An 18,813-nucleotide genomic window follows, 5' to 3' on the forward strand; every position below is an offset into this window, starting at 1 on the left:
TGCCAATGAATTTTGCCTATCTGTGGTATCTCATTAACAGTGACCACATCTGGATTTATCTTTTTACAGTAATCACAGTTTTTGGTTTTTAGAGTACAGTGTGTTTACAGTGTGTTGCACAATATTTTGAATATGTTATTTCAATGAGTCACATTTTTTTTTTTTTTTTTTTTTTTTTAATACTAGATTCCCTTATCTTGTTTTATCTGATCTTGCTTGGGGTTATCTCACACTATCATCAATTACAATATGGCAACATCAGCTGGAGTTTCTCTTTCATTGATTTAGTTGTTTTAAACTGTACGTAGGCATCTACATAGTTGAACCTTGGCAGGCTGAGCTCATCCCATCATCTTTTTAAAGAAGATAAACTAAACACCATGAAGGTTACCAAGTGTATTTCATAGATAAGGTTCAAAAAACACCACGCCTAAAAAAAAAAAAAAAAAAGGAAAAAAAAGGATAGTATCTGTTCGATATGTATTACCCAATGAAAGGTTTTGAAGGGAGGGTGTGGTTGGCTAATTTATTGCTCCTCCCACTCTTCTGTGCTGTGCTTCCAGTTTCAGAGGGAAAAATACAGGCTTGTGCGTTGGGTATGAGTCATAACCTCTCTTCTGCTACTGACTCACTTTCGAGTTTGAGGTAAGTCCTTCTACCTTAAGTCTCAATTGCTCTGCCCCCTGGGCAGTGAGGAGAGAAGGAGCTGTTGTATGCTGGAGCTATGGAAAGTTATGCAATGTTTTCTTAGATGAGAAGCATAGGTATTGATATCCATATTATTATTATGCAATACAATAACAAGTTTGCGTACCCCAAATGGAATTTTTACTTGGCTTCTTCCAAACATAGCACATATTTTTTCCATTTTATCATTAAAAGGTTTAAAGAAATACTATGTTGTACCAAAGAACATCTCAGCTTACTGAAATACTTAAAAATGATTGTATTTTTCAGAGGAAAGTACATAACACGTCTTATTAGTTGCATCACACTTCTTTCACACCAGTGGTAACCAATAATAAAGCTATACAGTGATGGCTGTTGAAATCAGGGGATGCCCCAAAGTGTGTGGTGTCGTATATGAAATGGCTCCTACTCAGGTATTTACACTCTATACTGGTTGTTTTGCAAGCATTGCTGGGAAATATTAAACTTTAAGAAATGAAATTTTACTTTTAATACCTAAGCACATTGCTTAGCACTTGTATCAAAACAAATATCCATTATTTCTTTTCTTTTATGTTAGGACATAGGTAGTTTACGACTTGGCTGTTTCTAAGTCCTATTTTCAGCTTCCCAGAAGATAACTCTTTTCACACCATGATGGGATATACCAGTAGAGCATATTTACTCAACCATAATAAAAATTTGGTTTCTAAGTTTTAAGGAAACTACAGAGTAAACATGAACACACTTTATTAGAGAGGTGTGCAAAGTTGTGGTAGCATGAGCAAGGTCAAGCACTTAGCATATGGACACTAGCGTGTACATGAGCAGTAATGGCAATGCTGCATAGTGTGGGCAAGAACAGAGGCTGACAATCAAATCAAGTCCTGTAATGGGGAAGAAATGTATTTCTTATCTAGAAAAAACACAGGTAGGTCAGGTCTCTTGGCAGGTGCTGGTGGAGGAAGTGGTTTGCTCTCTAGGGTATTACTTTTGAAAAACACTTCTTCTATCCTTCACTTTCGTTTGAATAATTTTGTACACACACTTTAGAGTCCTTTTAATGTACACATCCATATGTTGCCAGGGGAGGTACACTAGGGCATTGGGTTGGGCTGGAACTGGGCTCTGAGAAGGGTGGAAAGTGCAGGCCTGCAGCGTTTCACGTGCCTGGCTACCCAGCTTCCGAGGCACAACTGGTTGAAGGCAAACAACCACCACAGCGGCCCAATTAATTCTGCACCAGCTGTTGCCCCACGAGCAGTGCCTCTGCCAAAGGCTACAGCTGCAAACCCTGTCCAGGCATGAAAGCCTGCCTTTCAAGGGTGGTGTGTTTTTATTTTTATTTTATTTTTTCCCTTTTTCCCTCGTTCTGCCTGACGGGTTTCAGCCTCCTCGGGGACTTTCCGTGGCCGGAGGCCCGGCTGGGGGCGGGGGGCAGCAATGCTCTCCCGCAGCCCCAGCCCAGCCCAGCCCAGCCCGCGGGCCCGGCGCTGGCGGGCGGCAGGACCTGCACCACCGCCGCCAGCCGCAGCGGGATGTTTCATCGTCCGGAAATGATGGAAAAGGACTGACTGCGGCCGCGGGGGGACAGCGGGGGCGAGTGCGGGTGTGTGCGAGCACGCCTCCGCCCCAGGGACTACGGGGGGTCGGGGGGACGTGTTGGGGGGAAGATGCTCCCCCCCCCAACCCTGCGGGCCGGGAGAGGGGAGCCGAGGAGCCTGCGGGCGGCCGGGGCGCTGAGATTAGGGCCGGGCACCGCGGAGGAGCAGGAGAAGAGGCGGAGAGAGGGAGCTCAGAGCCGCCGGGGGGCTCCGCAGCCGCCGCCCCGGGACCCCCCCGGGCCGCCCCCGGCTCCCCGGTGCCCGCCGAGTCGCTGCCGCTCGGATTTGCCGTCCCTCCTCCTCTCCTCCTCCTCCTGCTCGGTCCCTCGCCCCCCGAGCCGCGAGGTTTTTTTTTTTTTTTTTTTTTTTTTTTTTTTTTTTTTAACGTGTGAAATAGATTAACGAGTGCTTTCATTCGCTTGTTCCTTCAGGGTCGCGTGTTAGTTTTGTTGGAGGGGGGCGCAGGCTCTGCGTGACTCGGTGAGAAAGCTGGCAGATGTCCCAAGTGGGAGAACCTCTTCCTCCAGGGCCTGAAGGGCCAGAGCAAGCTCCGACTGAAAGCAGCGCTTTGATCTCTCTCCCTCGAGGTAAGTTGCTTTAAAGTTTCTCTGTAATTGTTGCGCCTTTTATTTGAATGATACATTTGCTGATTTGTTTTGTGGGTTTTAACCCCTCTCTTCTTTCCCCTCCCCCCCGGCCTCCCCTCGTTGGTATAACTCTGTAACACTTTCGCTTCCACGCCTGTGTTTTAACTAGAAATTCCTATGTAGAAAACGTGTAAAGGAAGACGAAGAAGAAAAAAGATGCACTGATGTCAGCACCGCGTTTCACTACTTGAAAAACTGCAGTCATACAGAGAGGCAGATGCTGCTCCTTAAAAATTGCCTTCTTGTTCCTCAGCCTTGGTGTTTTTGTTTAGGAGCTCTTCTCCGCAAAGCTTCTCTCTTTCCATGTCTTGCAATACACTGAGAAAGGTAGATCCTGGAGCAGGAGTGTTCAGGTTGGAGGTCACTTCCCTGTTTTTCTTAGGCCACTCATTGATGTTGCACCTAAAACCTGTTTCTGAGAGTATTAACTTGTTTTATATTTGCTGTTCTAATGTTTTTTTTTTTTTTTTTAAGTACATTCATTCATCGTAGCAATAAATTCCTTACATGATGTGCAATTATGTGCAACTTGCAATTACACAAGGTATCTTTATATTCCGATCACCTTCACGTAGAGAAGTTTGACAAGGTATACTGTAGGTTACCCTCAAAAAGGGTAGTGTGTTTGCCTACTGAGTTCTGGTCTGTGAAGATGAGACTTTTTTAATTATTATTTTTTGCATTTAGAGCTACATCTTTGCTTTTCACAATTCTGAGAGCAGTTTTAAAAGTCCCTGAAGAACAGACAAATAAGATTGTTCAACTTTATATCTATGTGGTTAACTGTTAGCAGATACTGAGAGCATAGTTGTGCAATTGTGGATTAAAGATGCAGTCTCTGCTTTTGTAACTTGGAAAATCAATAACTATGTGAAATCAAAGTTGAAGACTTGTTTGAGAAACCAGAAAGTATCTGTAGCAAAGTTTAAAAAAAATAAATAAATAAATTGGCAAGGAGACATATAAAATTGGCTTATACTTCTCTTATTGTTTTTTTTTTTTTTTTTCAGAAGTTCTGAGAATGACTCAGAACTTCTAAACAGTAAAACAAAATAATAAAAAAGATTAGATACAGAAGATCAAGCATGCAGAACTGAGCTGTTAAAATCATGTTTTTGCCAGAAAAAATCAGTATCTGTGATACATGTTTATTTTCAATCTGTTGATTTTGTCTGCCATGTGATCAAGTGGACACACTGGTTAAATTTTATGCGTAGGCCATACATCAAAGTTATTGAAGTTGTAAGCCAGTGAGCTAACTAGCCTGGAAAGCAGTCTTATTCTTACAGTCCCACTTTGAATTATGTTTTTACTCTGAAATAAAGTCATATCTAAAATTTTTCAATACCCACCTTTCTGTTTTATGAAAAGTAAGGAAGGGAACGCTGGTCTTCTCACAGACAAGCTCTGTGTGGAAAGTCTGAATGACACAATTACAGCACACAGCTGTCAAGGTGAAGGATTATGGAGTTACTTTTTCAGGGATCATTAAGGTACAAACAAGTATAATGTGTTGATTCAAGATTGCTCACTTGCCACACCTTTTAAGGCACGTGATCAATTTTAAAGCATATGCATAGTTCGCAGAAAGACTTTTTTGAATTCTAGTGAACTTAGATTTAAGGATAACTGTGGATATTTGATGCTTTTTTCTAGCATAAGTCTGTTGGGGAAATGGGGGTGGAAAGAGGAAGAGGTGAGTTCATAACATTTCCAGTCTATATTCCAGCATTTCTGTTGTCTGCTTTGCAGTGTGTAGTTACAGGGTAAGGTAGTCCAGATATTCCAGGGCTAAAGATCTAAGATAATATATCTGTGACTTTCAAAACCCTCCAACCCTCTCTATACCATCCCACAGGACATCCAGAAGTACACCAGCTTCTGTAGAATTTGGAGATAAGTGTAACAGCTGTGATTGAAATTCACATTACCTCTGGAAGTAGGTTAGAAGTATTTGGAAAAATATGTAGTAAATTGAAATAACTATTAATTTACTTAGGCTCATTTTTTAATATATAATTGATGACTCTTTGTCTTTACAATAGATACTTTAAATTTGTGTCCACCTAGGAATAAATTTCCCTCAGTCAAAAAGAAAAAAGGCTTATGCTGTACGTATAGCAAAGTATTAAACACATTCTGGTGAAAAATAATTTTTGATTGTTAATGACATACTTTAATATGCTTTCCATATTTTATAACTGATACAGATACTTTACATTATGAGAACAGTCTTTTGTTCTCTCTGGTAGTTCTTTGAGTTATCATCAAAAAATCCAGATCTTCAAAGTGCTCCTTTTGCTTGCCATCATAAACATTCAGATGATGAAGAAGATGATGAAGATTGTTTCTCTTTCATAAAAGGAAAAGTAAATTCAACTGAATTATGAATATTCAACTAATAGCTATCCTACAATCTAAGGAAAACAAACAAACAAAAACAAAACAGAAGAAATAAAACTTCAGGCAGATGGGGAGATTTACATAAGTTCTGGAGATGATAAAACTAGGTTGAGAAGTACTTTGGCCTAAAGATGTGTCATGCTCTGGCTTTTGCAACTCAGAAGAATTTTCTTACATTGCTTTAACCAACGTTCTCTCAACATCCCTGCTCTCACTGTGCTTCTTTGCTTCGTTTTTGAATTAATGCATAAATAACTATTTGTCAGATTATTGGATTTTGCCCTTCCACAATTAGTGTGCTGAGAGAGAGTTGATTTAATCAGTGTCTTCTTTTGTAGCAACTCATTTCAGTCTTTAGACTATTATCGGTGCAGAGTCTGCTGCTGAGAGAGGAAGAAAGATTTAACCTAATTTCTGCAAATGTCTAGTTCACTTTTTGCCACATCCTTCCAAAAGCCTAAGTCTAGTTGTGGACTGTTGTTCGAGATCCTGCTCATACTGTCTCTGTTCTCCTGAGCTCCTTGGAATCAAATTATGACTACTTCTTGTGTGCCATGCAATATAATCAGAGTGAATAGTGTCATGTCTATACTCCTGTAATTTGACTGTGGTCAAGTATTTTCTGGAGTGGCAGGTACCGAAATAATTCAATGTCCCTAGACAAGGAATGTGACAATTTGTGACCATCAGCCTCTCTGCTTTAAGGAAAATATTTCGCAAGTTAGAGGTCATGTCAGGATTATTGCTCGGGCAGTAATCCCAAGCAATATGGGTAGACTTTTTCCATTAAATCCTCTGCATTTGAATAAACCAAAGAATGCAAGAGAGAAGTTCAACAAACATGGAACTATATTTAGAGAATCAGACAACATTTAGAAAATGTTAGACTGCCATCTATAAATATATCTTTTGGTGGAGTGGATAGTGAAGTCTAGTAGAAATATTAGGGGTCAAATTCTGTAAGTGACCACTCTTCCCGGTGCAAATCATATCACTGTTGCTGGATGGAGATACAATCTGTTTTGGTGTCTGAAGAAACCATACACATTAGTTCATTCAGAACTTCCATTCATAAAAGCACTCAACACGTGCTCCTCTTCAACAGCATGTTTCAACCCCCTTAATATTTGTGTGCTTTTCTGTTCTCATGACCAGGAGTGCTACAGTACTAGATGAGAGAGGGATGACAGAAGACTCACAGTGGGAATGTCTAGAAATTCTTGAGGCAACAGCTATTACTATCACCATAATTGTTGCACTTTGCTAGCAGTGCCTCAGTGTTATGAGTAATGGATTTTTATTTTAACGGTTAACCCATACACTCAAATTGCTTGAACGTACCAAATTCTTGCTCTATTTGTGCTTCCGCTTTCAATCTGACTAGAGTTTAGTGTTAATTTGTTTTATAGTTTTCTGTCAGCACTAAATTGAACGTTACTGACTAAAATGCCTGAAACTTTCACAAATGTCTAACTCTAGCTAGTCATAATAATAGACTTCTTCTTTCAGTTTCATGTGCATGCAGTTCCAGTAAAGTGATTCATGTCCACATGGGTGTGATAGACTTGTATTTCACAGAGGTGACTGTAAAGATCTTGCATCAAATTTGAAATATTTTCGTTCCATCTCATAGGCTAGTTTTACATCACAATCATTCTTCTCAAATTCCATTCCAGACCTTCAGAAGTTAGATTTCTCTTTGCTTTAAACACTTTTTTTTTTTTTTTTCCCTAATAAGCAGCATCCAGCAATTGAGTATGTCTATGGTAATATTTTCATTTGGATCAGCAGTGAAGTTTTGAAATGAACCTCCTGTTCACCCCTGCTTTATTTTACTTTCTGGAGTGATTCTGGGGAGTGACCTGGACTAGATTCATTTTGAACAAAATAATCTGGAAGATGCACTGCAGGAATGTGCTGGATGCACTCCAGCCACAAAAGAGCTCTCAGTCTTTGAGACTGGAGTGTTAGTCCAAAGTATTATCCAAGTCCCTGGGATAATAAGTGTCCTTTAAATCAAATCTTTCACTGTACAGGTCCACCATTACTATAGTGTGCTACTTGATAATAAAGACAGCCACTGTGCTCAGTATCACTCAGCATTTACCTGAAACTTAAGTTTTGTACATGTGAAACATCATCGGATGAATTACATAAATTCCTAACCGACCAAATGACAATTAGTATGATTATTTATGAAAATACGTTTTCACTTATGGATTTTGGACCTTGTGTTTTTAATAGTGCAGGGTATTTATTTGCATGTTCATATTTATTTTTAATTTATCATGACAGAACATTGGCAAAGGCTGTCAAACTTGCAGTATATCCATAATTGTTCTATGGTTTGTACCATAAAAAATGGAAAATTCTGTGGAAGAGCTTTCCAAGTTCAGTTGAATTGCTTTAGTTTTAAGAGATTGTTTCTTCAGTAGTGCTTTTGGGGCCAATGAAAGTTGTAATGAGACATTTAAATGAAAGGCACTGAAATGAAATAAAAGCAAGTTAGTTTATTTTTTAAAAAATCAAACATCTAAACGGAGGCATCTAACTCCATTGGAGGACTCTGGACTTGATAATTTGTGGATTATCAATATAAACGTTGCACTTAGATTGTAGAACCAGTCATTAATGAAATGTGATGATTTCAGGCAAACCATGAACTGGAACAGGCTTTCTGTTCCACGAATAGCACAGTTGAACTTGTTATGAGAAATGCATAAAAGTCTTAGGCAGCTCATGAAGTAACTACTGGGGTTATTGCTAATAGTTGCATTATGCAACCTGGTATTATCACTGTTCCATTGTATTACTGTTGTGAAAGGCAGGGAATGGTATCGTCAGTGGTTTCTTGCCAGCTAGGATATTAATGAACAAAGAAGTGTTAAAATACAGCATTTGCTGTATGCGCTTCAATTTCTTTCAACTGCTGTATGCTTGAGACAAAGAAATGTTTTGTTAATGCTCCTTCTGGAAACATTCTGAAACTTTCTTTTTTCCTCATAGACCTACCTTTCCTCTCTCTCTCACTCTCTCTCTTTCTCTCAATCAATCAATCAATCAATATCTCTTTGCTTTGAAAGACAAAATTCCATTTGGGATGGCTTATGATCTTTGCACAATGTGTCTTTAAATCTACATCTGCTTGTTCAGAGATAACTAAGGCCTTTGGAGGATTCACGTTTACATCCCCATAGCTGTGTCAAATTTAGGTGCCTAAGTAAGCCTTGCCCCATGCTTCCACTGTTCCTCTGTCCTTAAATAGTGAAAGAGTCGAACTGTTCCTGTCTCTACATTTTTTTGTGGTGGTCAGCCGTGCCAGTCCATTTTGCTGGTTTTTGTCTCCTTGATGAGAATGATGCACCCAGGTTTCCAGAAGGCTTTCCCAGCAGCTGCTTTTGCTTTACTTGCTCGTTGGTGCTGTATACCACATTGCTGGTGAACAGAAAATGAATGTCATAGCAACAAAGCCTTTTACTGTTACAGTCATGGGATTTTTAACTCTTGTTACATCCACAGTGCCAATATGCAAAATCTGAATCTGTTTCTCAGGTCCAGTTTGTCATGTTGCTGGTCTAGCACTTTCATTGTTCAAATTTTTGGAAGAGATGACTGAGTCAGTATATGGCTTTATGTGTCATCTAAAGAATAGAAATCAGCTGCCCTTAACAGGATGAGGATGCCCAACCTACTTAATATATAGGTACTTGTTCTCATCTTTTTGCATGTTGATGGGTCGGACATTACGCAGTTCTTGATGTAGTAAAACATGATTCCATGCTTGCTGTCTTGGTCTTGCAGCAGCCATTGACACCCATATCTTAGTAAACTCAAGAGACATAAGGGCGTGTGGATACAGCTAGTGTATGAATGTACAAACGGACAAGCACTTGAAGAAGAAAAGACAATTGTTTGTCAAAGACTTGAGTTCTCTGAGATGTGTCCTCCAAATGCACATCCTTTACCTGTCTTTTTTATCTCTTCTATCAGTCTTGCATATTAATTAAACCAAAACAGGAGTTAACAATATTGCAGTAGTTTTCACCTATGAAAACAAGGATTTATTCTATGAAATATATGTACTACAGTTTAATTCCAAAAATAAATATAAAAATATTGTGGTATAATAAATTAATGTTCTATAAAAGTGATTTTATATATCCTTTAATAATTCCAAGTAACAAAAAAGTAGGAGTTCACTTTGATCTCTTATTTCAAGAAATGGTCATTTTGAGATATGAATAAAGTTTTTAATTTTTAACTTAACAGTTGTCTGTAGTATAGATATGATCTAGGTTGTTAACCATCTCAATTCTATACTTTGCCTGCATGTTTTATCTCTTCCTTATTTAAAACTTAAATTTGTATTATTCTTTACGCAAGTAGAATTTGTGCCCATGCTTAACTTCAGGATAAATCAGAGTGTGATCTGTCTGAGTATCACTGCCACAGGGTTTTGGCTAGAAGCCTAGGGACTACTATTCCTTTAGGACAGCACAACCATCCAGGTTGCTGATCTGGGCCCTGAACACGAGTAGTACCAAGTACACAAGTAAGAAGACTACGTTGCTTTTGTGACATGACCTGGAGTAACTTGCAATGGTTTTGAAGAGATTGGGTTTCTGCCTCAATACAGCCAGACTCAGAACATAATGATACTTTTCCTTCCATTATTTGATCTTCTAGGCAGAGCATCTGGTTTTCTTCTTGGCTTTCAGTTGTGGAGGTTAGTCACTTGAGAGTGGAAGAGTGTACTAGAGGAAGCAGCAGCTAACATACCAAAGAAATATCACAAAAATTTCCTAAGGCTAAGCTTAATTAAAGCAGAGAAGTGTTACTAATTTATTTGAAAACACAGTGGAAAAATGACATGCCTGGTTATGGCCAGATCCAGCCATCAGTATTTGTAGTTGTTGTAGGTTTTATTAACCCTGTTTGCCACAAGCATCGCACTTCAGAGGAGGTTAAGGTCTTTGTGTGGATTTTTATTGGCTTCATGAATGCATTACCTTTCATAAAATAAATTCGTAACTATTTTTATGCACTAAAAATAATGGCATCAACAAAATACAGACTCGAGTGTTCTTGAGGCTGTTTTCATGTGTAATCAGTTGTTGATATGCTGTCACCACACTTTTATAATAATAATAATAACAAAAGCGATTCTATGATCCCATCATAAGTTTTTTATTATTTTTTTTTTTTTTTTATAATTTATTTTATTAGGGAATAATTAAGAAATTTATTTGTACTAAAACTTTGAGCTTATACACAGTCAAGAGAAATAACAAGTAATTAATCGGGAATCCATAATTTCTTTATTTTCAGTGGTCTGCTGTATTATTTTTTTAGTAGTGTGGCTATAAAAAAAAATCTTAAACATAACTGAACACTTTTTCTAAAGGCCCATTATGCTAGGTCTGGCTGGGATGGAGTTAGATTTCTTCACAGAAGCCTCTGTGGTGCTGTTTTTTGGATTCATCACTAAAACAACATTGATAACAAACCAGTGTTTTAGCTATTGCTGAACAAAGCTTACACAGCATGTCACACAGGGAGAAGGTTGGGTATGGGCAAGAGGCTGGGAGAGGACACATCTGGGACACCTGAGCTGAGCTGACCAAAGGGTATATCATTCCATTCCATGTAACCTCATGCTCAGCAACAGCAACTGAGGGGAAGATGTTTCTGGGGAGGTATCCATTGCTTGGAGACTGGCAGGCCATCGTTCTACTTGTGGGAGGTGGTGAGCGATTGCCTTTGTATCACTTACTTATTTCTGACTTTTTTTTTTTTTTTTCTCACATATTAAAAGTGTATTTTGACCCATGAGTTTCCTCACTTTTGCTCTTTCTATTCTCTCCCCCCTACCCCACTGGGGAGAAAAGGTGTTTGCTTCTGGTCAGGGACAACCCACCACACTGTTATAGTAGCATCTGCTGGGAGAAAAATTTCTCTGGTGGGTGATTAGAACTGCAAATTAAGCAAATACATGCTTAATGTCTCTGCTGCAAGTTTCTATTATGAACATTCTCAGGGAAGACTTTATATGAATGCAGTAAATCAAAGAACAGCTACTCAATTCATGTAAATTCCTGCAAATTTCCTATCAAAATTGGTATTCAATTGCAACACCGCTGTTGCTTCTTAATAGCACCTCTTACTTCTTTCTTGTTAACTGTTAATATTGTTTACATGGTTTTGACTGGCTGTTCATTATATCCAGCTAGAACAATAAAAGTAAACATGAAAAATGCACATGCAAGCTGTAAAGAATATGTATATACCAAACAGAAAACAAGCAGAGGAATGAAAATTGAATTCCTATAAATAATGATGATTTCATTGCATTCAGCACTTCTTCAAATTTATTAGATAAAAATGTAATTTAGAGTGCCAAGGGTCTTGTAATATTAATACTAATCTTTCCTTACAGTTCATTTGTTGTTTACAACATGAAATAGTAGTGCTCTGCAAAGTTGTATCATATACAAGAAAAATTTATACAGCAACTCTCCAGTTTTGCACTACCACTGCAGGGTAGATATTGCTGTAATCTTAGTGTTGTTACTGCAGTAAAGTAGTTTAAGAGCCAAATGTCTTAAAATAGCTCATTTGAGCTTACTCTGTATGAAAAGCGGATAGTACAGTGCTTGCAGTTCTTTTACACTAGCTCTCTCCAGGATGCTACTTATTTTCATTCAGCCTATTTCAGGGCACTTTTCAAACACTTTTGAGACACATTTGAACCTAATACCTAACTGCAGAAGCAAAATCATCATACTTCAATACAGTCATATTTGTGTCTGATAGATATTTGGGATAAATAACTTGTGACTAAAGTCTGTCAAAGGGCTTGGGAAAAAAAATAATCCTCCAGTATTCTGTTTGTTTGCTGTTTTTTGGTTTTGGACACGATGAGAATCTAGGTGAGATTAAGTCATACAGGGCGAAGTGCAAAATTCATTGAAGTCAATAGCTATCTTTCCAATCACTTAAGTAAATCACAGTGAAACTGTTCATCTGAGGATGAGCTTGAAGAAATATTGACAAGTTGTTGAGGAAACAGTGGTGTGAGGGAGTGCAGAGAGATAAGTACCATATAGGTAGCTGGGTCAGATGTTTCAGAGGTGGAAATTAATAGAAGGGGAGCAGCAGTGCTTGAAGGCACATGCTACTATACATACAATATGGCATATATTATTTTGAGTGATGTTCAATGGCTCAGTTTAATAGGGTGGATAACAAAGGCAGAAAGTTAGGATTTAAATTCAAACTGCTGTTGGTTACATAAAGAAACTAACCTTTAAAATGTCGCTGTAGCACTAAGCAATTTCTCTGTGTCTGAGGACTGAAACTGATGCTTTGGTAGAGGATATGAAATCACTACATTGTGATAAGTAGTTTATAAACATGTTATAGGTTGAAAAAAAAAAAAGAGAGCTAACAGACTTTTCAGCAGTTGCTCATTTACTTTAGTTTTACTGTAAATATTAGATATTATAAATACTCTGAAAAAATACTCCAAACTGAAAACATTTAGTGTTCTATACATCCTTCAAGTAAATGATATAAGCTAATAATCTATGACTATGAATAATGAACAAAGTAATTTGGAAATGTTTCCTTGAATGCCAATAAAAATAAATAAATGAACAAACAAACTTAGAACATTAACAACAGCGAAAATGAAGGCTGTCACTTACTTTGGTTTGAGAAAGTACAGGTCTACATGAGTTTATTGGAGAAATCATCAAAACAAGATCTGCTCTCTTTTAAAATAATGTTAAGAATCCCTCAAAAAACCTTACCATGGAAACTTCTTTGCAACTTGTATACACTTGGAGAGAGAAAATCATTTTTCCTTTCATCATAGGCTAAAAGTTGACTCCATGAATGGCTTTTAAAAGTGTAGTTTTTTAATGAAGACAAGAAAATTGTGCTATAGTAAAATCTTTGTACTAATCAGTGTTGATGTTAGAACAATATTTGTCTTTAATCATATGTTGAATTCTAAATAATGGAAAACAGACTTTTGTGGAATTTCTGTGGCTTTTATATGCCAGAGGCACATGCTTACGGACAAACTATGTTTTCTGTGTGACAGATTCAAATTTTTATCTGAAAATGTCATGGAAAGTAACTAAACATAAATTCAGTTGTAAGTTGTTCTTACAAAAGGTGCTGAGAATTTCTTTGTATGACTAAAGGAACAATAACTAAGACTAAAGACTTTTTTAAAGAGAGAACTACAAAGAATCTACAAAAGAAAACAAACTGAAAATTGACTTTATTAGGACTTATTTCTAGGGACAATATATGAGATGCTAATAAAAATTATATTTTATGTTCTCTAGTTTTTAACCTTCAAATATGAGATTTGCTCACGTAGAGGAAAAATACCAAAGAAACTAATACCCTCAAATTTCTTTCGACTTAGAAAAAAATGACCAACAAAATCCTGCGGCAGGAGATAAAGACATAAAACAGCCTTCCAGTAACCAAAGTATACAGCCAGAGATACAAGAGCAGTCTGTCTGGGGAAATCGCACTGATGGTGACCTCATCAGAAGTAAGTATTTCCAGAACAAATTGCTGCCATTTAGGCTTGCTTTAGTAGTGTAAGGGGATACTGCCTGTTGACTCCCTTAAATGTGTGTCAAATGCAATTGTGTTGCAACTATAATGCGTGTCTTGGAATTTATTTCCCGGAATGACTTCTGTCAGCATCTATAAATAACAAATTGAAATAAAGGTGTGATTTGAGCAGTGTGGTATACTGTAGACCTTTATGGTATCTACATCTTAACCCTTTATGTCATATTATTATTATTAATATTCATAATATTATTCATGATCTGTGCATTTAGTAGGCACATGAGCTGCATTGTGCAACTGTGCACAATGTCATCACCTTAGATTTCTCAGGTTATATGTTTCAGTGGTAAACTATACTGAGAAGTTTCTACCAGATATGCTAAGGACTGTTCAGATGTAATTTTATACAGAGCTTTGAATCTGAAAGTAGTTTTAGTCCTCTCAAAAGTAGAAGAATGCTGTAAGACAAGGTTTTAGATCTAAAGTGCTATGGACTTTATTTTTTTAATTTTTTTTTTAAGTTGAATTTTACAAACCCACATTCCTAATGTATGTCTTAGATGCTTTACAACATAAAAAGGTGTACAGGATTATTCCCAGTTTTCTCACTTGAGGATCACATGCTGTCCAAAAGATCATCCAAAATATCATCTATAATTGCACTCTCCTGAGGAAAAAATATTTCTGTTAACTGCTGATTTAAAATTCTGTGAATATTTGAACACTAGATGTTCAAGGGAGGGGCAGCAGGAGAAACTTCCCTAATCGTAGGGTGCATTCAAAAAGCAAATAGACTCAATACTGAGTTGTACTCCAGCTCTTAGGCTGGATATTCTTGATCAGCTTCTCCTGAACTTTCTGTAAAGATTTGCAAAGAAACTCAAATATTAGTTAATCTTTTTTTTTTTCTTTTTTTTTTTCTTCTCCTAAATAATAAATATAAATAATTAATCCTGGTAAATAGTTACATCCTTAATGTAGTGAATAGTTTTCAAGATCCTTAATAGGAGAACTTGAATTTAGCATGTCAGATATTTATCTGAAAATTTAAAAATAATTCTTCATGGGCTATAAAGGAGAAGAATTTGCTTCTATGATTTGAGAGTCTTCTTAACCCCCAAATATTGTTTACTTTAGACTGAGTAAACAAGCAATTGGTTTGTACTTCGGTTGTGGATGTGGGAAGGTGGGTACGGAGTCAGCTGCTTTTGGAGTGGTCTTGTTCTAATTGCCCCCTCCTAGAGTGTTCCTTATTCCTGAACCTGTGGGAAAAAAGATTTATTTGGCAGCAAATTAGTAGCATGCCTTAACTATGGAAGAAAGGGCCAAGGATGGTTCGTGCTGTGGTTCCTCTAAGCTCTTCACTGCAACCCTTGGGCTGGGGAAGTAGGAGAGGAAAAGGCAAATTTTTCAGTGTATGGTAGAAATTGCAGCAGATTTTGCAAGTCCCTGACAGTGAAGTAAGTGTAAAGTGACTTGGCAGTTTTGTGCAGTTATATGTCTCTGTGACAGGAAGGTTCTCTGTCTACAAATTAAAAATAAATAAATAAATAAATAACAGGAAAAAAGGGTAGAGATACGGTAAAATTCGGAGGCCCTCCTGTGCATAAATGTGCTCTTCCTGGAGTCGGTAGCAGTTTATCTTTGTTGAAAGCAAGCTTAGGTAAAAGCTGTAAGTCTCTAAAACTCCTAACCTTGATAATTTTGATAATTGAATTTTGTATGCTAGTGGCTTTATTATGATACAATTGCGTAGTTGTTTCTATGCACTTCTTTCTCTGTTTCAAATCCATAATTTTTTGTTTCATCACCAAACAAAATGGCCAAACAAAACCTTCTAGCTTTTTTTTTTTTTTTAATTTTTTTTATTTTTAATATAGCTATGAGTAGAGAAGTCAAAAAAGTCAAAATTAAAGAAGAGTGTTTGGCTCACTGCCAAGTACTTCTTGCATTCGTAAATTCTACAAATTGATCTACGTAGTTACTAAAATCTGAATAATAGAACAAGTGGAAAAAAGGAGTTTATCACAAACATTGTTTAGACAGTTCATTTTAAATAACTGGTAGTTTAGATCAGAATGACTATGATTCAACCAAATCTATTACCCTGCTAGACTAAATTTTGTGGAATATTGCATATTGAAAGAAGCTTGAGGTTGGAAATAAATAGTGTTTTGACTATTCAGAACTATTTTAAAACCATTTCTTTAAATTGTTTTAGACAAGACACACTTTAGTTTTCTAAGTATTAACAACTATTCACCACTATCCTAGTGATCCAGTTTCTTTTTTTTTCCCATACAGATTGTTTTCCAGCCCCACAGCTGATACATAATCCATTTGTGTTAGTTTGTTTTCACTGTATAAATGTTTCCAGCATTTAATTTCCAAGGTTCTTCTTGTTTGCAGCTGTTTTACCCTGCTGTTGTATGGAAGTATATTAATCAGTCAGTTTTACTGGCACACCAACAACGAAGTCCAGTGTTAGAGACTCTGTAATGACTTCACTATGTATGATTTCTTATTTGCACTTATAAACTCATTTTACCAGGCAACATCAATAAAGTAAAATGCTGTACCCATTTTCCACACTAAGACACTTCCAGTTCACCTTTATCTTGCAGACCCTTTCTCAAGCCACTTTTAAAACTCTTTCTAGATTATGAGATTTCCCCCAAGTTACCTCTTCCCTGAGCTCCTTTGGAGTACTCCCTCTCCCTAGAATGAGAATCCCTAAATTTCATAATATCCTGGGTAAATGGCTAATCTTGGGAAAGAGTTAAGGATTTAATTAACCAGGGAATTAGCCTGTTTTGAAAAGAGCTTGTGAATTGTGGTAGATTAATATTAACTTCCAGTGCAACTCTGTGCTTCAAAAGGCTACTGTATACTGGCATGTAAACAAGGGAGAGCTAAATAAGAAGGAAAAGTTTATGTTGAGTTTCTGTATTGATTGTTAATGCTTTTCATAACTGTTACTGGAATACTGTGTTCTGTTGGAGAAGGGTCAATGGAGAACCACAAACATCTCAGGAATGATTAGAGTAGTTGAAAACATGCCTTATTGTGGAAAAACTCCTGGAGTTCAATCTGTTCAGTGTTAGCAAGGAGTGTAAGGAATGGCTTGCTTAGTCCCTAAGAAGCGTGATGCCACAAAGAAGAGAAATCTGATAAGTTCTCTATCTGTAGCACACAGAGGAAGAACTAGATCTAATGTCTGGAAGTTCAATTAAACTGGAAGTAAGGCGTGTGTGTGTATATATATGCATATATATATATATATATAATAGGGTATTTGAGAACAGGTAGAGCTGCATGCTAAATTATTTTTAGGTGCATTAATTTGATTTTACTCTTGAGAAGGTGACCACTGCTATCCCGATACTTCAATTTTACAGCTGCAGTAAGGGAGAGTCTCCTTTCCAATTGTAGTTCCCCAAACCGGAATAATTTTAGAGTTTTAATCTGAGGTATTCTTCAAGGCAGTGCTAAGATCTGTTCCTTACCCTTCACAGAAGCACACGTAGCTTGCATTTTATTTAAGGATATAGAGGTTCTGCTTTTAAAAAGAGTTTAGCATTAATAGCTCCATCTGTTTTTCCTTCGTCTTCAGCAATGCATTTTAAATATCTGCAAACACCTTCTGCTTATTTTCATTATATGATCTGGTGGCCTTTAATGGAGACATTCTGCTTCTGGTATCACTCACCTTTGGCAAATGAGAAAAAGTGAATGTTAAACCATACAGCAGAATAATCTGTGGCCATAGGAATGAAGCCATCACAGTTTTTGCTGCTCTGCATTACCACAATGCCCTGCTTTGTTCTTTGGGAAAGTTTATCTTTTCCCTTGTTAGAAAGTCAAACAAACAAGCAACTCCCCCTCCCCCCGCCCCAACTCTAAAGTCGGATTTCAGAATATTTAGGCAAAAGTTCTACACAGAGTACTAGGTAATTGTCAATATGCCCTGTTATGTGAGGGAAGAAATTTTTAGGAGGGAAGAAAATGCCAGTGCCAACACTATTTGCTTGTGAGGATTTAATCTCCTTTCTGGTTCTCAAGATGGACCTTAGCTATGTGATATTTAAGAAAACAAAAAACATCTACCATAGATTCAAATTGTCATGAATAATTGATTAATAATAATCCAATTCTCAAGATTAAATACCTAAAATATGCCCATGTTTTACAGATAGAAAGGTCATTGCTATCCATCATTTCGTAGCTTCAATTGCCTCTTTCTCCTCCATGAAACAGCCTCCCGATAAAAGTGGGTCTTCAGAGAAAGAGGTGCTTCATTCAGCTCTGTAGGGATTAAACAATTTTACATGTTCTTGTGCTCCCTGTTTTATTTAGTACATTCTTACTTTTTTAATTGAAATTTAAAACTAGATTTAAATATATGTGTGTATATATATATATATATATATATATATATAGGTTTTATATGTTTATGTTGACATTTTTACTTTACATGGCTATTTATTTAACTATAATGTGTGGAAATTCCCTTTTCCTGATGGCTAAGTGGCTGTTTTCCACAGTTTACATTATACAAGCTTGAGTTTGGGACTGTTTTTTGCAAACGAGAAGATCATTTGTCATTAGAGCTGTTCTTTCTATGTTCTTTCTATCTTCCAAAGTACCTTTTCTTGGATAATTTATGGTGCATAGTCATGTTACAGTTACTGTGATTTCAGACGACTGTGTTCATTCTGTCTAGAAAATAGTGCCAGTTCTTGAGATAACTTAAATGGTTCTTTTAAAAGTTAGAAAGCATGACACATACCATCATCTTCTAGTGTAACTGAGTGTGTGAATATAGAAATTTTGTAAAATAGATTAATGGAAATTATTCAGAATATCTTGCTGAGTCTGAAGGGTTTGCATAA

The 18,813-nt window shown here is 37.0% G+C and overlaps 1 protein-coding gene across 26 annotated transcripts in view; it reads left to right on the plus strand.

The window, feature by feature from the left end:
* Positions 1-481: 481 nt before the first annotated feature.
* The window catches only part of MDFIC (MyoD family inhibitor domain containing), a 76,787-nt gene continuing 58,455 nt past the window's right edge, over positions 482-18,813 (plus strand). For 13 of the 26 annotated variants that reach the window (XM_084518560.1, XM_084518570.1, XM_084518572.1 and 10 more), the window contains exons 1-3: positions 488-645; positions 2,705-2,860; positions 13,764-13,895. In XM_084518560.1, coding sequence (XP_084374686.1) covers positions 2,770-2,860; positions 13,764-13,895 — 223 coding nt within the window. In that variant the 5' untranslated portion in view covers positions 488-645; positions 2,705-2,769. Of the gene's footprint in view, positions 765-2,140; positions 2,279-2,704; positions 2,861-13,763; positions 13,896-18,813 lie in introns of those variants that run through there. The other 13 variants (XM_084518567.1, XM_084518568.1, XM_084518564.1 and 10 more) reach the window with 8 other exon arrangements.

This window comes from Aythya ferina (genome assembly GCF_964211825.1).
Source record: "Aythya ferina genome assembly, chromosome: 1".
Taxonomy (NCBI): Eukaryota; Metazoa; Chordata; class Aves; order Anseriformes; family Anatidae; genus Aythya; species Aythya ferina.